The sequence below is a fragment of the Magnolia sinica genome, chromosome 5 (assembly GCF_029962835.1).
Source record: "Magnolia sinica isolate HGM2019 chromosome 5, MsV1, whole genome shotgun sequence".
Taxonomy (NCBI): domain Eukaryota; kingdom Viridiplantae; phylum Streptophyta; class Magnoliopsida; order Magnoliales; family Magnoliaceae; genus Magnolia; species Magnolia sinica.
The window spans coordinates 114,508,269-114,528,602 of record NC_080577.1 but is presented as its reverse complement, the minus strand read 5'-3'; the positions used below and the strand labels follow the sequence as shown (position 1 = coordinate 114,528,602).

The 20,334-nt window shown below is 41.4% G+C and overlaps 1 protein-coding gene across 1 annotated transcript; it reads right to left on the bottom strand.

The window, feature by feature from the left end:
• Nucleotides 1–1,208: 1,208 nt before the first annotated feature.
• On the bottom strand, nt 1,209–9,418 carry LOC131246838 (ER lumen protein-retaining receptor-like). Its single transcript, XM_058247271.1, has 6 exons — nt 9,218–9,418; nt 6,129–6,394; nt 5,427–5,542; nt 2,308–2,381; nt 2,149–2,212; nt 1,209–1,350 (listed from the first exon to the last, which is right to left on the bottom strand). The coding sequence occupies exons 1-6, from the start codon at nt 9,306–9,308 to the stop codon at nt 1,314–1,316; spliced, it is 648 nt and encodes a 215-aa protein (XP_058103254.1). The 5' UTR covers nt 9,309–9,418; the 3' UTR covers nt 1,209–1,313.
• Nucleotides 9,419–20,334: the final 10,916 nt, after the last annotated feature.

Below are 20,334 nucleotides of genomic sequence, written 5' to 3'. Positions count from 1 at the left end.
GCCTGTGCTAAAGCCCAAGACCCAGCCTCAAGCCCATCCGTTACTGCCTCTGGTTAGAAAAAGGTGGAACAGTAAGAAAAAGTGGCCCGGCCAAGTAGTCGACTGACCTGATTCTTGGCCATCCTATATACCAATTGAGGCTAGGAGATGGAATGAATCTCATACCCATTTGCAATGGTTTGGCATTTATTGATTCAGGTTCGTTAAGGAGGCAACCCGCACATATGACCTGACCTGGCCCAACACTTGGGGTGAGATATTTCGTGGGTCCATTCCATTCATTGTATGAACTTACCAACCCAATTTCTGGGCCATCAAAAAGATGAGGCCCAAGTAATTGGGAGCTTGGATCTGACCCCTGCGTATCAAGGATGAATATATGGATGGGCAGCCTAATGCGAGTACCCATACAAGCTTCCTCTAATAATAGAATTTGGTCATGACAAGTAACCTATGATCCATTACAACTATTTGTCACCTTACTAGCAATCAAATTCGGTCGTGCAGGCTAATGTAAGGCCAACCCATCATTGAAACAAAGCCTTGGATTAGAGGAAACAACAAACAGTAGGTTGCGCAGGAACGAAAAATACCCATCATTTGTATAACCAAAACCACACAGTAAGGGTGCAACTTGGGTTGGTTCAAGGGTCAACATAAGGCCAACCCAACCTGAAGAGGACCCAACCTGCAAACCTAATCTCATATCAGGTTGGCATTTTGCAATCTGACCAGAAGACCTTGACAACCCCCGACTGAACCCAAAACAAGCTCAGGTTGGGTCATTCGGGTTCGGGTCAACAAGTTGCGGCTCAAAACAGCTGTGACCACCTTGGACATGTTGGCATTGGGGAACTGCAACCATGGCAGGCCTCCTGTCCAATGGTCCAAATCAATTATCAGTGCTCCCACCGGATCACAGCTCTTCACTTATGTATCATGAAGGAAAAGCTTTCCCCCTTCTCCCTAGTTGAAAAGGGGAAAATAAAAATAAAAAATAAAATTATCTGATAATATTCTGTGTAAACACCCTTTAGGATTACACCCCCGCCCAACTGTGTCCATGGTAGACTGCTTGCCCAATGGTGCAAAGTGATCATAGGCGGGCCCACTGGATCAATAGTCCATATTCTTTCAATCATTATGAGAACAATATTTACCCCTTGCAGTTGAATAATGACTAAACCATATCCTTGGCGCAAACTGTCTCCAACAGTCCCTGTAAAAATACATCCAAATGGAACGCGTATATGTTGTTGTATGTGGCATTGGGTCCTTGATCTGCAAGTCTCAAGATTAGTTGATCCATTGCCTCAAGCTGGTAGCTGGAGCTTCACGTTGTTTTTCCAGCTGCACGTCATAGAACAAAGCACAAATAGTGTGAATGGCTGTAATGGTATACTCTCCTTCTGTTTGGATTTGAGGCAGAAAACGTTTGGGCCACAAAACCAACATTTTGGTGGGGCTCAGACAGTTCACCCCATCTGCCAAAAGATTTGGATTGTTTGGCCCCACCAGGCCGTCCAATCTACAATTTACACCCCCATCTACAGCAAAATGCCATGGTTATCTCCCAGTTGTGCTTCTGTGATGTGGGTGAAATCAGGGCCATTCATCTAGTGGGCTGCCTTGCATGTGTGCAGCTAAAGAATCAGGTCATTCGTCGACTGCTCATGTATGAAGAAACTGGAAGGTTGGAGTTAGACCCCAGATTCATATCACTAATCATGATTTCCAGCATCAGCACGTACCAGCTAAGCCCAACTGATGAACGGCACGGCGATTCACTTGACAAATTGGAGTATAGGGGAGTAGTATTGTACTCTTGTTATGTGGGTGAAATCAGGACCATTCATCTGATAGGATGCAGTGTATGTCCAGCTAAAGTATTAGCTTGGTTCAGCCATTGTGACTCCAGGTGTATGAAGAAAATGGATGATTAGGAAATAAATTACTCGAGATCAGCACGTACATCATGATTGAACCTGATTCCTGGTACAGCACTTACCAACTAGGCCCAACTGATGAATGGCCACCACTCCTTTCCCTAAACTGGACATCTATCATCCCATTTGCAGATTGGATGGCCACCAGGCTGTAGGTGACTACAACCGTACAATTCTATTTTGAAGGAGTACAATCACTTACCTGTTGAAGTAATAATAGAAGAAATCAGCATACAGCAATGTCTGCACAAGCCCAGATATCCACGCTGCAGCATCAAAAGTGAAACAGAATATAATATGAGAGCTCGCAAAATGGAGAAAAGACAAGACGAAGCAGCGGGAATTATAGAGCTCGGCATACTTATCCAATGACTGTAGTGTGGCTCGGTGAAGTAGCGGTAAATCCAGTTGAGAATGTACAATGATCGGTACGCACTGCATTAAAACAGGCACTGTCGATTTAAATAGATAGAAATGCTTTAACTAGAGAGCAGAAGAGTTAATCAGTCTGATGAGCATATACTTAGATGATGAGGAAATGTTTGGCCCGATTAAATTGCTGTTCTGTACTTGGCCAGCAACCGTAAGGTGGGTCCCACTTTTCAGTGACCCACTAAAATAAGATGGAATACGGACCATTTGGCTGAACCATATATTTGCAGGCCACCATCAATCGGACAACTAAGACAGATGGAAGGAAACAACAGAGTGGCTCATCTACAATAGATAGATCCCACCAGATGGAGAGCCCATTGAGCAACAAATGGTGGGGCCCACCTGTACCGTTTCTAGGCCAAACAAAAAAAGAGAGAGAGAAAAAAGAGAGTTTGGTTCAGTCGAGCATCAAATAATACCTTCCAAGCACAAGTGAACTAATGACAGTTCTTGTCTTGTAAAAAGATAAAGATTTCACATCAACCTCTTTAGAGCAACAAAAATTCTTTGACAGACCACACACAACAAAAATTCATTGTCAGGCCACAATCCATGTCTGTCTTATGGTAACTACAGGTGGAGGTGGGCATCGAGTCGAGTCGGACCGGATTGGGTCCAACTTGACTTGATCCGAGTTTTCCAAGAACCTGACCCAAACTCGATTCGATCCAGGACCGAGTCCAGCAGGGATGACTTGATCCGATCTGAATCCTTGCTGGCCTGACCCGAACCGAGTCCGATTCGATCAGGGAAACCGAACCGAGTCGGATCGAGTTGAGTCTGTCCAATCGATTTGGACTGGGCTGAATCAAGATTGGGAGAGACGGAGAGAAAGAAGGAGAGGTGGGAAAGAAGGAGAGAAAGGAATGGAGAGAAAGAGGTAGAGAGGAGGAGAGATGGGTGGGTGCGACTCGAATTACGCTCGAAAAACTCATGCAAGGAGCCTTAGTCGGCCTGAATCCGAGGTCGTGATCCTAACCCGACCCCCAAAGGAAAGGAAATTAGAGAAGTATAGTGTGGCGTTCACAGAAGAAGACACACGGGGCATCCATCACCCACATGATGACGCCCTGGTTATCTCCGTCACCATCGCAAATCGTAAGGTATTTAGGGTCCTCGTGGATACAGGATCATCCGCCGATGTGTTGTACCCGACCGAATCGGATCGGATCGGTCTGGATTGACCACGATCCGAACTCAATCCGATATACGATCGGATATGAGTGGTCCTACTCGAACCGCACTGATCTAGGCCTTCGTTTCGGTTCGTATTGGGTCGGATTCTGCCCAGCTCTAACTACAGGATAGGGATGAGGTATGAAAAAAGGTCATCACCATCAGAATTCTATTGCCATGTAAAGGATTCTGTGTTCTCTTGCAGACACATGGATCCTGCCGGTAGGAATCAAACTGAAATGACAAGTCATTGGTCCCACTTGATTACGGGCATGAATTTCCTACAAACACCTGTCACAAGGAGCCCGTCGGACAAAAAACTGTGAGGCCCACCTGATTTCTGTGCAGCAGACACTCCCTCCATCAGTTGTGCCAGCTCAAAAATGAGGCAGATCCAAAACTCATGTGGGTGACACCCCAGGAAACAGAGGGGATAGAAACACCCGCCATTGAAACCTTCGTGGGGCCCACCATATGTTCATATGATCCCCAACCTGTTCATAAGCTGACTCCCACAGGGATGAAGGGAAACACATATATCAGCCTGATCCAAAGTTTCTGAAGGCCCCAAGAAGGTTTCAATGGTGGGATTTCTATTTCTGCTGTTTCCTTGTGGTGTGGGCCACTTAGATTTTGAATCTGCCTGATTTTTGGGCCCAAATCCTAACATAAGCTGGCACAACATATGGACGGAGTAGATGTCACACAGACATCTCAGAGGGCCCCACAGAGTTTTGTTGCATGGGCTCCCAATAACAGGCGTTGTAGGAAATTGAGACCCCCCAATTACAAGTAACATAGCTCGTGCCTGATGGTAAACTCCAATGGCTTCTTTCCCCCCCTACCCCCTTTTTTTTTTTTTTTTTTTTTTTTTTTTTCCACTTTTTGCTACGTAAAATAATTTTATTAAAAAAGAAGCAAAAAACAATAGAGATGGCCTGGTCATGAAGGGGCACATGAAAGACAGAGGCATGTGCTTTCAAAGGCCAAAAGGCCAACCGAAAAACGCACATCATGCCCACCCATCGATGGCCAAGGACCCTAGGAGACTCAAACCTCTCCTGTAAAGTAAGAAATTGAGCTTAAGAAGGGCCAGCTCACATCAAACAGACTAGGGTCTTTCATCTCTTTGAAGATAAGCTTGCAAGAAAACATGAAAACTTCTCCTTCACATAAATGTAACAGAAGGCTGAAGTAGATGGAGAAAGAGAACAGCTGAGCAACCATTTTGTCTAGCAAATATACGTAGGTGAGGTAAAAAAGTGACATGGAATTCCTAGTAGCAAAGCCATGGCAATGATGGTTTCTTTTTTCATATGCAAGGCAAAAAAAAATAAAAAAAATAAAAAAATCCAACAGAACCAACAATAAATTGTAGCCCTCAAACTTCAATGTACTGTTTAGTCACAACAGAAAATGAAAATCTAATAATGCATCATTTGAAAATCTAGTGATTATATGCCATTACATGAAATGAAAGATCATAGAAACTCAGGACCTGTTTGGATAGTGGAAAAAGAAAGGAAAAGGCAAGAAAATGGATGAAGTTTCCCATGACGGGACGTTAGAAACATTGGATTTCAAAAAGCAATCATTACCCAACCACCACAGTCAAATTCTCATGCACAAGATACGAGGTGACTATCGTGAGAACCTTATTTCAATTTCCACTTGTTATCCAAACAAGACCCCCAATGTGGAATCCATGCTCATGGGGAACCTTGGGAAATCATCATTGGATAATGGATGATCATTACAAATTTCTTTTCTTTTCCCACTATCCAAACAGGCCCTAATGTGAATTCAGACATTCTCACAAATGCATAAATTAAGGATCAAACAAACAAGGACTAAGGATTGGTAGTTCACCCAAGGAGGAGTACATATTGCCCAGTCAAGTTGTCAATATTCCTAGTCCTTTGCAACAAGACCAGCTGAGGAAGTATTGCAACAGCTTCCAAATACAAGGAAAATGCCCACATTACCTGTTCCATTGCATTGATGACAGGCATTTAACTAGATGATGAAACCAAAATCTAGACAAAATTGGGGAAGCAGTGACCACTACGTGCAAGGAGATTCTGATTGCTTGACAAATACGTGCATGATGAAACAAGTAAAGAGGAGAATAGTAAGATCCCTGACCTGAGACTTTGCACAATATACTCAAGTTTTCAATTCTGGCAAGTGGAGCCCATTGTTCAGTTATCCAGACCATTGGTCCATTGGCTCCCACCATGGATGGGCACGCCCAGAAGTCCCCTTGATAAGGAAATCCTGACCTTTCAGTTTATGGCTCAATAATAGACAGCTAAGAAACACATTCAACTGAAAATTCCCTAGATTGTTGACTAGGATGATCCCATCTGGGAGATCTTTGGGGCATGAACCATCCGCAGTGGAACGGAATAGACCAGTGGTTTGGATTACAAGACCATGGGACTGAAGATCTGAGTATACTGTACAAATTGTTAGCTCAAGGATCCTATAATTCCTCGTAAATAAATAATATCGATCCACTATATGCAAGCATACGATCACCTGATAATGAATAAAAGAAGACACACATACCTCTTTAAAAGTGAACTTCTCATTAATAAATAAGGCCAAAAGTAGGCATGGTAATATGAGAAACAGATGGCGGAATGTGTCTTGTTCCCTATCATAAGATCTGCGGACAATCTTGTGGTGTCTCATGTACCATACAATTGAAAATGAGCTCCCCAGGAAAATCAACTTCATGACGGAATTGTACAGTGAGATAAAATCAGTAAAAATATCCAGGTAACGACTTGCAAAAACAAGAGCGTACAGTTCTTGGGTCTTCAAAGAAACGCCTGCATATGATAAAAAATGTCGAGAGTTATATATCATGTATATGTTACAGATTTAATGACCTATGGTTTAACTGAGGATAATGCCCTTGATAAAGTGGAATGACAGAACATGATTTGTATAGCCAGTCCCAATTAGCTGGGATAGAGCTTAGATAATGATGATGATGATGATGATGATATTAATATTAATAATAGTAAACCTCTAATTACAAGCATTGGAATACACAAATGTGAAGGTTTGCAAGACAATCAAATGATATGATATATGACAAGACCAAAATCCAGATTAAAGTTAGAGACATAATAGTACATGTATGAGGCAGCCTGAAAATTGAGTTGAGTGCAGCAAATTTTTTTTTTTTTTTAAATCTGATGGAAATGTGGCAAATAATGAAAACTACAGCAGTAGATCCTAAAGAGAGAAAAAGGATCAGGAAAATAGAGCATGAAATCTACAAACCATTTGCAAATATCAAATTGAGAGATGATAAACAATTAATGAACTTTGTGAAAGAAGGTTCTCAAAGAACCACCAAATGAGCTTCAGAGCTCAATTTGAAGCAAAAAAACTAGCAAAGCCCCTGTACCAAGCTCAAATAAAGCTATAATACTAAACCCTAAACCTAAAGCACTCTCAACACTATATTTTATCTAATCCAAACCATTTTTTTTGGATGACATCGTAGTTGGTTGAGGCAACATTGAAACCAACACATCGACTTGATCCCGAGTCTCCCCTCTAACAGAGGCACCCATTAACCAGCTCACCTGATAAGCTAGGTGCAATCTAATCCAACCATTCATGCCAATGACACAACAATTTTATTTCTTCTAATAGCAACTAAAAAATAATCACACAATCTAGGGCTCATTGGAAAGGTCATTCGATAAGCTTCCCGATGGCATAGCAGTGTAAGAATCTTAAGTGATAAAAAGTGCAAGCTTTTTTCCCACTGATGTTAATCAAATTGATCCGTTATGGTTTCCTACTTCGATTCATCCCTTAGGCAGCAGACACATTTTCTGTATTTTTATTTGTGGGTTTAGGCTTTTGATTTATCGGCAAAAAAAGAAGGACATCAAAAAAACCGAGAGGGGAAGTAGTGACAAGATCCATCAAGGCGACAGATAGGTATCGCTCATATAGAGAGAATTATCTATGGGACCCCTTCTTTAGCAAGAGAATCACTGATACCATTCGAAATGAGAACTTTCATGGACAAGAACACAAACTCAAATCATTCGAAATGAGAACTTTCATGGACAAGAACACAAACTCAAATCATTCGAAATGAGAACTTTCATGGACAAGAACACAAACTCAAATCATTCGAAATGAGAACTTTCATGGACAAGAACAGAAACTCAAATCATTCGAAATGAGAACTTTCATGGACAATAAATGATTCTGGAAGCCCAAGCAACTGCATTCCGAGAATCCCCTTCCGCGATCAAGGACCCATCACCGACTGCAGAAAGACCATTTGAAAATCATGTTTGTACTAATATTAGGAGAGGTTTGCCTTGGCAACAAAAACAGTTTTGTACTAGAGGTTCTAGCCATGGGAAGTTGGTAAAAGGAGTAACCATACTTTTTCAAACTAAGGTAATTGAGAGTTACATCTGATGAAAGCATGCTAATGTAGGCCCAAGGTCCACATTTTGGGAAGTTTCTTCTAGTTTTGGGGGCTAAATTTTAGAAACTGGCATTTATAATTTTTGGAAGATAGGAGTGCTGATTTTTGAAGATTATCTAAAGATTTTGGGGACGATTATCTGGATTTACTTTTACAATTTTTTGGCGACTACAAATTTGGTCAGATCTTTGTACATAGAACTGTTGCTATCGTTGATAGATTAGATTGATTTGAAGTCAATCAAATAGTTGGAAAATCTTAATTTAAGATTCACAAGGATTTTGGGTGTCTTTTGATGGTCTATAAAAAGGGATTGTTCTAAGAGGTAGGGAGACTGCATTTTCTGAATTTTGTGATGTTTCATTTAAGTATTTGTAAGAAATGAAGAAATTCAAATAAATTTGTTTACTTCTCTCTATTCAAATGTACTAGTGGATGTGTTCTTCATCCATTCTTGCAATTCAGAGATCGAATTCTCATTAATTTGATAATGGGATTTGAAATAAATATCATTTTCACAAACTTACGAAATTAGGACAATGCAATGTAAAAATCCAGTCAAATGCCGGATAAGGATGTAGGATTCAGATCCTACTCTTGCAACATGTGCCAATGGGAATGCATGCAAGATCCCGGCCATTCGTCAGGTGGGTAGCAACTTCCACACCGACTACCTGACAATTAGGCTAGTCGGTAAATCAGGTGGGCCAAAACGGATAATTTTTCTTAATCGTCCAAAATTTTGGTACTCATGTGGCCTAGTTGATGGCTGGAATAGGCCGATTTTCAGGTCACGGGACATTTACAGCGGGGCCAACCTGATGAACGGTTCAGATCCCGCATCCATTTCCACAGAACTTTTTACGATCTCAAATTTGCATCAATAACACTTCGAGAAACGCCAAGGTTAATATTTCAAGAGATTAGGATTTCAGATCCTAAAACACAGCAGGGCCTACCTGACAAACGGTCCGGATCTCGCAATCACATCCCACGCCGAAACGTGGGGTGAGGGATCCGGAACTTCCACCAGGCGGCCAATGTGCGTCATCGACGGACATCATCACATACCCGATGGTTCAACGGACGGCCAGAATTGGCCGATTTCGGGGTCCGAATTTTTGAGAATTCGATCTTAATAAATGAGAGGAAGAAAGACAATGGCGAGAAAGGGGAGATGACGTACCAGCGCAGGATTTGATGGTGTGGATCTTGAGGAGGAGGACGATGACGCTCATCAGATGGGTCATGTCCCCTGCTAATCTGAAAATATTCATGATGGACAGTTCAGATCTTTCGATCTGTGTTGAGATCGAGAAATCTGAAAAATCAGGAGATTTTTCTTTTTCGTTCTTCCTGTTTTCTAACGGGAGATGGCGGTGGCATGTGGCCTCGAGCCTTTAGGAGAGTAAGGGAATATGAGTTCGTTTTGCCTCTGTCGCGTCGGAGAATCCAGCGTGTGTCGCGGCCAACTGGGGCCCGCACGTGTAGATGGTCGGAAGATTTGAACCGTTCATATTATTTTTGAAAAAATATATAAGTTATTTGGCAATATTCACTCTTCAATAATTAAAATAATCTTTGAATTTTAGAGTTGAATTCGATCCATTGAAATTCTTCTTTTCGATGTTCTAAGTCAGCTACAGATATTGATGGTCACAATCATCCTTCAGTGTAATTTTGTAGCTATCACAACATAGGTTCTACAATATGGACGGTTCCGATCTTCGGTCTCAGCATGTGGGTGGCGACGTACGTTGGATACTCAGTCGCCCCAGTCGCGACAGAGACACTGAAGACACGGATCCGCCGCGCAAAGGGGACGCCGGAGGTGGGTGGATCCCTTACTGTGGGGCCACCTTGATTTATTTACATTACATCCACGCCGTCCATCCATTTTTACAGATCATTTTATAGCATGGTCCGAAAGATGAAGTAGATCTAAATCTCAGGTGGATCGCACCACATGAAACAGTGGTGAATGACCATTAAAAACTTCTCGGGGCCACCGGAATGTTTACTTTCTATCTGATAAGGTCACAAAGATATTTTCCATCCATCCTGTTGATAAGGTCACAAAGAACTCGATGAATGGACGACACAAATATCAGCTTAATTCAAAACTTTTGTGGCCTCCAAGAAGTCTTTAATGGTCATTCAACACTATTTCACGTGGTGTGATTCACTTAAAATTTGGGTCTACTCTATTTTTTGGATCATTCCATGAAATAATATTTCAAAATGGATGAACGGCGTGGATGTATGGAACATACATCAAAGTGGGCCCCATAGTCAGGTAGGTGGGCCCTATTTTGCATTTGATACCGACACGGATGACGTACTGAGTAAACTCTGTGGGGTCCACAATGATGTAGGTGTTTTATCGACGCTGTTCACCCGTTTTACCGGCTCACAAGCAAAACGCCGATATCAGCTTGATCCAAAACTTCCCGTGGCCTAAATAACTTTTCAACGGTACGCGTTCGATTCCCACAATTTTCCGTGATGTGGTACCATCGAGCTTTGGATAAGAAGCATACGTCATGGTGGACCCCCACAGAATCCCCGTCCATTTGACAAATGGCAGCAGTTATTCCATTCAAACTGCTCGTTTCACCCGATGCAGGCATTACCGTCTTCTGCAAGATAACTACTCCAAATCCAATAGCCCGAGAGAAATCAGAATCCATTAAAAGCACTTGTCCAGCGCAGCTTGTAAAAGAGTTATAATCAAGCTAAAACCTACTTATTTATAGTAAAAATAAAATTAAAATACAGCAACGGCGCTAAACCGGTGGGTTATACCCAAAATCTTGCTAAACCGGTGGGTTATATCCAAAATCATATATTTTATCGCTTGGTAACTCATTTTGATTTGCAAGATATTCACGAGTTAAGATCTGACAACTTGGATCACTTTTGTTGTCAATCAGGCCATTTTTTATCCATCTTGACCATGAACCGTCTCCAACCCCCTCTACATCATTACTGATATGAGTGTGGCATACCTGGTGATAGCTTGGCCGGATTTATGAGCCATGGCATATCCAAGTAACCGTTGTCCTAATCGATTCTCCCATCCTCGTGTGCGAATCACAGAGACATCCGGACCATACCAAGTGGGAGTCAGCGTGAAAATGCGGTCTCGGAACTCATGCCGATGGATTCATCAGATGGGCCCACATGTGGAATTGAATATAGGTAAATGCTGATTTTCTTTGGAACCGTTCATTTTCTTCTTACAAAATGTGGCCCGCATAATAATTGGAATGGACGTGGGAATGGGCAGGAGCTTTGAGTCGTCACCGTGGTGTATGAGTCTTGTCTGCACCGTCAATCCATTTTTTTCATATCATTTTTGTGTGTGGACGCAAAAATATGGGAGATCCAAGGCTCGAGTGGACCACACCACAGGAAGCAGCGGTGATAATGATTCTCCCCGTTGAAACTTTTCTAGGGCCCACCCTGATGTTTATTTGCCGTCCAAAATATTCATAAAGTTACATAAACCCGGATGAAGAGAACAAAAATATCAGCTCCATTCAAAAACTTCTGTGGCCCCCAAGAAGTTTTCAACCGTAAGAGTTTTATCCCTACTGTGTAGTCCACTTGAGTCCTGGATCTGCCTATTTTTTGTCTAATGCCCAAAAATGACACTAAAAAATGGATAAACAGTGTGGATGAGACACATATGGGCACTCAAAGCTCTTGCCCGTTCCCAGCTGGAGACGGGCTACAAGTTGGGAATCCGTGGAACACAAATCTGTGGGCCCACTGTGATGTTTGTGGGCCATCCATACCATGCATTGGTCATTTTTTAGCTATTGTCTGTTTTAGTACAGGATAGGCTCTCCCAACCTTGAATACGCCTGATGTAGGGGTGCACGGTGGGGCGGACCACCTGGATGGCTCAGATCTTTCCCATACGTTTTTGCATTGGCACGTAGGGATGATTTTTAATGCAGTCCAAGAGGGATAAAATATTTTAAATGTTGACCGTCCACAGCTTACAGTCCCCACCGTTTGGATATAACTTTCAATCCGGGAGTAAAGCCTCTTGTAGATCCATGGGTCGGTCTGGATGCACCTCGATACACCAAGATGAATTCCTAAGAGCTGCACCATCAGCGGCCAAACATCATCCTACGTGGATCATACATCATCCTCCCTGATAAAATCTGCCCCGTCCATTGGTTGCTTGGCTTATTTTCAGGCATGATCTAAAAAAATAAGACACATTCAGAACTTAAGTGGACCACACTATGCGAAAAATGTGGATGGAAACGCCTACAATTGAATCCGTCCCAGGGCCCACCATGATGTTGATATCCCGTCCAAACCATTCATAAGGCCATTCTAATTGGGATGATCTAAACTCACCAATATTAGGCCCATTCAAGATTTACATGTCAATATAAAGGTTTTGGTGGTGGAAGATTCATTCCCACGCTTTCCTTAGCAGGTTTACTTGAGTTTCACACCCGGCTCATTTTTCTTTCCTTACGTCGAGACTGGTAAGCTTCTTGGGGCATTCGGCGCATGGTAGGTGGGATAGAATTACACTTGGCCCGGTGCGAATTCCACTTAATGTTTGGGAAGAATGGAAGAGCTTAGAATTAGATTAAATGGAATTGAATTCGTCCAATGCCAGCTCCCCTCAATGTTAGCAAGTTGTGTAGGTCCCACCATAATGTGTGGGTTATATCCGGACTGTCCACCCATTTTTCGAGATCATTTTAGAGCATGGACTAAAATATTACGTAGATCTAAAGCTCAAGTGGACCCCACTATAGAAAGCAGTGGGGATTGAGTACTTACCGTTGAAAACTTCTTTGAGGCCATATAAGTTTTGGATCTGCCTCATTTTTAAGCCCATTCCATAAAATGAGGTTATAAAATAGATGAACGGTTTGGATATAACACATGTTATTCTCAATAGTTACAAATGATGGTGGGTATATTCATTCAATGTACCACCATATTACAAGCATAGCATGAGATTAAGCTTATTCCACGGTAACTGAGGATAATCCTTACAATATATAATAATTACATTTTTTTAATCCCATCCCACCATGCGCCAAACACCCCTTTGGACGCCATGGCAGGCTTCACATAGCTTCTAACCGAGGAAACTTTTAGGCTATTGTCCAAACCCAAGTCTTTTATGTTAGTAAAATTTGTCTTATAATTTTTTCAGCCTTTGGTACTTTTTAGAATGATAATATCAAGTTGAACTTACAAAGAACCAAAAAAACTTCCAAGCTGTTAGCAGCCCTCAATTAATAAGCTGTTGGTCTCAAATTTAGCTACGGAGGAAGGACGTATATGGTTTGCATGTATATATAGGATCGATTGGGTTTGATTTAAACTATAACTATCGACCCTGATGTTAAGATAAAGCGGTGCTCAATCATGTTTCAATCAATCATTTATTCAGATAAGATGCAGTCTTGTCGAGGTTGGGGCTCTTCTTCCAGCATTTCATGTGGTGTGATTCACTGAAGTTTTGGATCTACCGCAATTTTAGATTCATGCCCTAAAATCTTCTGGCAAAATAGATACGCCGCATGAATTTGCCACATATACCATAGTTGCCCCCACATAAAATTCACTATTCTCGTTTTTAATGTAAAAATAAAAAAATAAAAAAATTTAAATAAATAAAAATCATCATCAGTGTAAAAAATTGTAAGAATTACCACGTTAATACTCAATTCATCTCTGGCATCATGCACAGTCCATCACATCTCATTACATTTACATTACCACTCAGACTGCCGAAAATCCCCATTTTGTGCTTTCCGAGCATCACGTGGATATCCTTGGTGACAGTCCACTTCCCCGTCTCCCTGGATAAAAAAGGGACGTTTGTCATCCAATAATTGACACGTGGCAGCTGTCTAGATGAATCCAGACAGACGGTAAAGTGGGTCACCGTCTTCAACCATTGGATAATCTAAAGGTTAGGGAGACCATCCATCAATGATCAAAGGGTTTGAATATTCATTCCAATGGCTTTTACTTTTTGGCTAACCCATCGTTATAAAAAAAAAAAAAAAGAGCGGTCGATTGACTGTGATTTTCACAAAAGACCCATGCCCAGGAACGTGGACAGCGCAGTAAGTAGTTTGGTACGCAGTAAACTCTATGGGCCCCACCGTGATGGATGTGTTTTATCCACGCCGTCCATCCATTTTCCATTGAACACCTACGGTTGAAATTCCTTGGGCGCAACAGAAGTTTTGGATCAAACTGTAATCTGCGTTTTCCATTCGTTCGTGTTTGTGTGACCTCATGAACAGGTTGCATCACCGTTGGCCTTTGAAAGGTTTCAACGGTGGAAATCATTCTCCCCCACTGTTTCCTTGTGGTGTGGTCCACACGAATTTCGGATATGCTTCAAATCTGGTTCATGGCTAAAATGAGGTTATAAAGCGGACGAACGGTGTGGATAAGATAGGTACATCACGGCGGAGCCCACAGTTTACCCACTAGGCAATCTGCATCCCATATCCAGAGGTAAAACACTTGACGGACGTACAGGATTGGTTCCTTCCCGATCCATCCCACGTGTTCAGTCGAACAAGTCCAACGAGAATAATCCGTCCAAGCAGGGATATGTGGGGCCCACCGTGATATATGAGTTTTATCCACGCCGTCCATCTATTTTTCCAAAATCATTTTAAAATTTTAACCCAAAAATGAGGCCGATCGAAAGTTCAAATGGACCACACAGAGGTGATTGAACTCCCACCGTTAAAAACTTCCTGTGAGCAGCACTAGTTCCTAATCAATCTGATATTTGTTTTTTCTCTTCATCCATGTCCATAGGTTAGATGGCAAATCAACATCACGTTGGCCCCCGAGAAGGTTTCAACGGTGAGTTTCATTTATCTCTGTTGTTTCCTGTGGTGCGGTCCACTTGAGCATTGGACCTGCCTAAATTTTATAGTAATAACCTAAAATGATCTGAAAAATTAGATGGACGGCGTGGATAAAACACGTACATAACGGTGGGCCCACAGAGCCCCTGCGTTCAGGTGGCCGCTTCCCACATATTCCATCGTTGCATTAAAAGCAGCGCACGTTTAAAGTGTGGAGGTAATCTGGCACTGCTGCAGAGCATGACGATTGGTACGCATGCAATCAAAATTTATACAAATAGGTTACTTGAAACTCGAACTTCAACCGTCCAATTTGTAGAAATTTATCTAGATCGATAACATACCTGAAATAAGTTTTATTGAAATATCTCAACGAATGTTTAGTGGACGTATATTTGTTGAATCAGGACCATTGACTGGTATTCATTTCAACGGTCCATTAGATGTCCACAAATCTACCATTTACGATTTACATTTCAGAGAATATTGTTCCATGAGCAATATGAATTGGGGCCCATGGTTTGAATGGTTTAAAAGAGTTACGTACGTGTCACTTGTACAGGTGGTGAGTGCATATGTACGGATCATCGTATTCAGTCAACGTATCATAGCTTTTCACTTTAAAAGCGTGGCACGTTTCTACTGGTGTCTGAGCCGCTCCGCAGCCAACCAGGCGGTTCCTTGGAAGCGGTTTGCGTGTACGATGGGCACAGATATTCCTGGCCCCTATTGTCGGAAGCTGCGTGAGTCCCATAGAGATGCTGTGATAAATCCACTCCGTCCATCGGTTTTTTAATATCAAATACGATATGAATATAAATATCATTTAGGTAAAAACTCATTTGGACCACACCAAACGAGATAGTGGGAACTGAACCGTTTACCGTTGAAACCTTCTGGAGCTGACCATGATGTTTATATGCCATCCAAACCGTTCATAAGGTTATTACCACTCAGATAAACCGTAGGCATAAATATCATCATGATACAAAACTTCTGTGGCCCCCACAAAGTTTCCAATGGTAGGCGTTCAATCCCCGCTATTTCGTTGGGGCATGGCCTACATGAGTTTTGAATCTGCCTGATATTTTAAGTACTATCCTACTGTAGTCTTGAAAAACTAATGGACGGAGTGGATTTTTCACGGGAATCTCTGTGGGCTCCACACAGTTTCCGACAGCAGGGGCACAGGCAATCCATATCCCGCAGGTAGTTGTGTTTGGACTCATCATATCACTTATCTAGACCGTCCATTATATCCAGTGAAATCTTAGTCCGCTAGTTTGAAAAAATCACTGAAATCTGATAGTTTTAAATGTATGATATTGGACATATATTTTAATTATAATCTGTCCATCCATTTTTCATGGCACTGAATGTATGGTTTGATAAGCTATTACTATGATTTTTGCAAGATAGCCTATGGACTGGACCTGATGGACGGTACAGATACGCGATGCAGATGCCAACAAATCCAAATGAACCTACGTGTATGGGAAGTTTTCCATGTGCTTGGCCCACTCATTGCTGTCGGAGAAGGAAACGGATTGGCTACTCCCCCTGCCACCAGCCCCGTGGCTGGTGGTCAGTGCTCTGTGGGCCCCACCATGTTGTACGTGTTTCATCCATTTTTACAGATCATTTTAAGCTTGATCCAAAAAATGATAGGGATATAAATCTTAGGTGGGCCACACCACAGGATAAAAATAATGAATGGATATTCACAATTAAAATCCTCCTAAGGCCGGTATGTATTGTTTATTTGACATCCAATCTGTTGTTTTGGTCATAAAGACCCAGATGAAGTGAAAAAATAAATATCAGTTTCATCCAAAACTTTTATGCCCCTGGAACGTTTTTAATGGTCAAAATTCATTCAACGCTTTTTCCTGTAATGTGGTCCAATTGAGATTGATATATACTTAATTTTTTTTCTCATGCCATAAAATGATATATAAAAATATATGGACGGCATGGATGACACACATACATCATGCTGGGCCCCACAGAGCACCGACCACCAGCCAATGGCTGGTGTCAGGGGGCGTAGCCACTCATTGCTGTCGGAGGAGACCGCTAGACCGGTATCTCGCAAGAGTACCCAAAATAGTAGTTCGCACGACTTCCACGCCACGCCTACCTTTGTTGATCAGAACCGTTCAGCTTGTGGGTCCACCCTGGATGGATCGCTGTACACAAATTCCATTATCTAGAAAGACCAACTACCCATCTTCAACAAGCAAAAATCCGTTGATCATCAGGACCGTGATCATTGGAAGCCTTGCACAACGGTCATCCACCATGCTGCTCCTGGCTCCTGCTAACCGTAGATTACGGCATTTGGCGATTGATCGGGACCATCTAATACAAACACCATTTTGAACCGTCAAATCTAAAGATCCAATGGTCAGAAGCACTCACTCACTACAGTTTCTTGGCAAGTTATGGCAAGAGCCAATAATGGTACATCCTAGCCGTTCCACTGCGGGCCACCATGAATACTCCCCGGCCCACAAATGATGAAGGTTCAAGACAATCAGGTGAGCCACACGTACACGTGTGACCCATTCAGTGACTGGGCTGGCCATGTGGAATATCCAACGGCTGCATTTACCTGAATTTTGTGCCAGCGCATCTTGATGGTGGCTCCAGCCTGATTAGTGGCCCAGATCTTCCACGCATGGACATGATGACACGTGTCCAATAATCCCCTCTTCAATCACACCTAACTTCAAATCCACCGTGCCAGCGTCGAGGAGCCCCATCGAAAAAAAAAACAAACTGTGTAGGCCACACCATGATATCTACGTGACATACACGCTGTATATCAATAATGCTATGGGCCACACCATGATGTCTACGTGAAATATACTCTGCCTATCAATAATGCTGGATCTACAGCATGCAAAAAAGGAAAAAGAAAAAAAGAAAGTTGGATTTAAAACTCAAGTGGGCCGCAATAGAGGAAACGATAGACATGGAAGGTGGCCCACCATTGTATTTATTGGCCATCCAACCATACATATGATGAATCTGTCAGGACGTAGAGAAAACACAAATATCAGCCTGCCTGACCCAAAACTTGGGTGGCCCCCAAGAAGGTTTCAAACGCTATTGTCTCCCTCTATACTCTTTCCTGTTGCCTGGCCACATAGAGTTTTGGGTCTGTCTGTTTTTTGGTCTTCTGACCTAACAGGAGCTGACCCAACTGATGAACGGAGTGGATGTCATACAGACATCAAGGTGGGCCCCACGGAGCTTTTGTTAGCTGGAAACTCGTGCCCTCCCTCAGATCTTGGCTCAGCTGTTACTTCAACAAGGTCTACTGGTTCTGTTACGAGAGTCCCAACGGTGTGACTTTTTTTCAGCTCGAGGGGCCCACTGAATAAAAGGTGCAGACTGCTATACCCATCTGCCACGTGTAAATAGTTCATACGTAATTGAAAGGAAACGGATTGGCTACTCCCCCTGCCACCTGCCATGGTCGGTGCTCTGTGGGCCCACCATGATGTATGTGTGTTATCCATGCCGTCCATCTATTTTTCTGGATCAATTTATGGAATGAGACCTGAAATTAGGCATATCCAAATCTCAACTGGACCACATTACAGGAAACAGTGTTGAATGAACGTTAACCATTAAAACTTTTTGGGGGCCATAAAAGTTTTGGATCAAGCTGATCTTTGTTTTTTTCCCTTCATCTGGGTCTGTATGACATAATCAACATATTGGATGTGAAATAAACAGTACAGTGGGCCTTAGGAGGATTTAAATGGTGGATATCCAATCACTATTGTTTTCCTGTGGTGTGGTCTACAACAGAACTATATCCCTCTCATTTTTTGGGATAAAGCCATTAAATGATCTTTAAAAATGGATAAACGGAATGGATGAAACACATACATCATGGTGGGGCTCACAGAGCACCGACCTTCACCCACGGGCTGATGGCAGGGGAAGTAGCCAATCCGTTTCCAATTTAAAAGGGCGTCACTCGCTGCCATTTCTGAAACTGGAATCGATCAGGTCACCTGATTTAAGCAGCTGCTTAAAACAACCCAGCTCTGTAGGTCCCATCATGTTTTATATATGTAAAATCCACTCCGTCCGTCCGTCCGTTGAAAATCATTATTTTAATGGTACATGCAACATGCCATTGAATATGGGTTAGGAAAATGTCACATCATTACACGACTCAGGTTGAATCAGCTCCTTGTTTAAAAATGAGTTATATTGGCTGAAACGGCTGATTCACACTGTATTGAAACAGGCAGATATAACCATAAAAAAGCTTCACTTTGAAATTTTTTATTTTTAATTTCTCTTTATTTTTATTTTTATTTTTATTTTTTTACATTTTTTTATTCATTTCAATCTTAAAAGGAATCTAAAACTAATTTTAAATAAATGCAAGATTGTTTTGAGGGTTATAATATAAAATTGAGTAGAATTTGATAAATCAAAGTGGAAATGAGCCAGGTTGGAAAATATTAAGAAAAGTAAACTATTTTTTCTTTTCGATTTTTAATTTTCAATTTATCCTATATATATAAAACAAATTAATCTCCCAAATCATGCTTGATTTGTGTTTGGATTCTTACTCTTGCTCAGGTGATAGACTCCCGGGGGTTTCAACACCAGGTCAAGGGTTCAGAGTATCCATAGGTAGTGAAATCCTATTGTGTGAGTCTGTGGCAGTGTGAGTATCCATAGGTGGTGAAATCCTACTGTGTGAGTCCATTGCAGTGTGTAAAAAAAATAAAATGCTTGATTTGTATTCAAAGTTAAAACATAATTATTTATTATCGTGTTATGCATGATATTTAAAAACTTAAATATAATAGTTTTATTATTTTAAAGTCAATCTTCAGCTAATAGTATTAGGCTACTCGAAGAATGATCCATTGCACCATAAGTACACATTAAAAAAACAATCATACATATTTTAGATTGTTAGTATTTTTTTCAAGTTTTTATTTTTATTTTTTTATAATTTTCTTTTAAAAAATTTGAGTATGATGAAGTTACAGGTGCCGTTACGATCTGCATCATAACAATCACCTGTTAAACAATTGCACTAGCTATTATCATTGTTGCATATTTTTGCATGCAAAAAATCATTTTGAATTTTTTGATGTATTCGAGTAAGGATATCTTCTCAACCATGCGTACAGTAGTATTGAAATAATAAAAAAGAATGAAAAACAAAGAAAAGAGAAAAAAGGAGGGAAAAGATGCAAACCATAATTAAGAGATTTATATAATTTTTTTCTTTCTATATGTCCATAGATTCATATTGAACCACTATACTCAAGGATAAAAATGAAGAAATAACTATCAATACAATGGCAACTCTCTCTAACACTAGGATATATATTATTCTAAATGAATTAGGATTTACATAAAGCTCTATATA

What these genes read in the sequence shown, in the direction of transcription:
- LOC131246838 (XM_058247271.1), bottom strand. Translation starts at nt 9,308, where the DNA reads ATGAATATTTTCAGATTAGCAGGGGACATGACCCATCTGATGAGCGTC. An exon ending in CACCATCAAATCCTGCGCTG is followed by an intron (nt 6,395 to 9,217) that starts GTACGTCATCTC and finishes TATCATATGCAG; the next exon opens with GCGTTTCTTTGAAGACCCAA. An exon ending in TTCTATTATTACTTCAACAG is followed by an intron (nt 1,351 to 2,148) that starts GTAAGTGATTGT and finishes TATGACGTGCAG; the next exon opens with CTGGAAAAACAACGTGAAGC.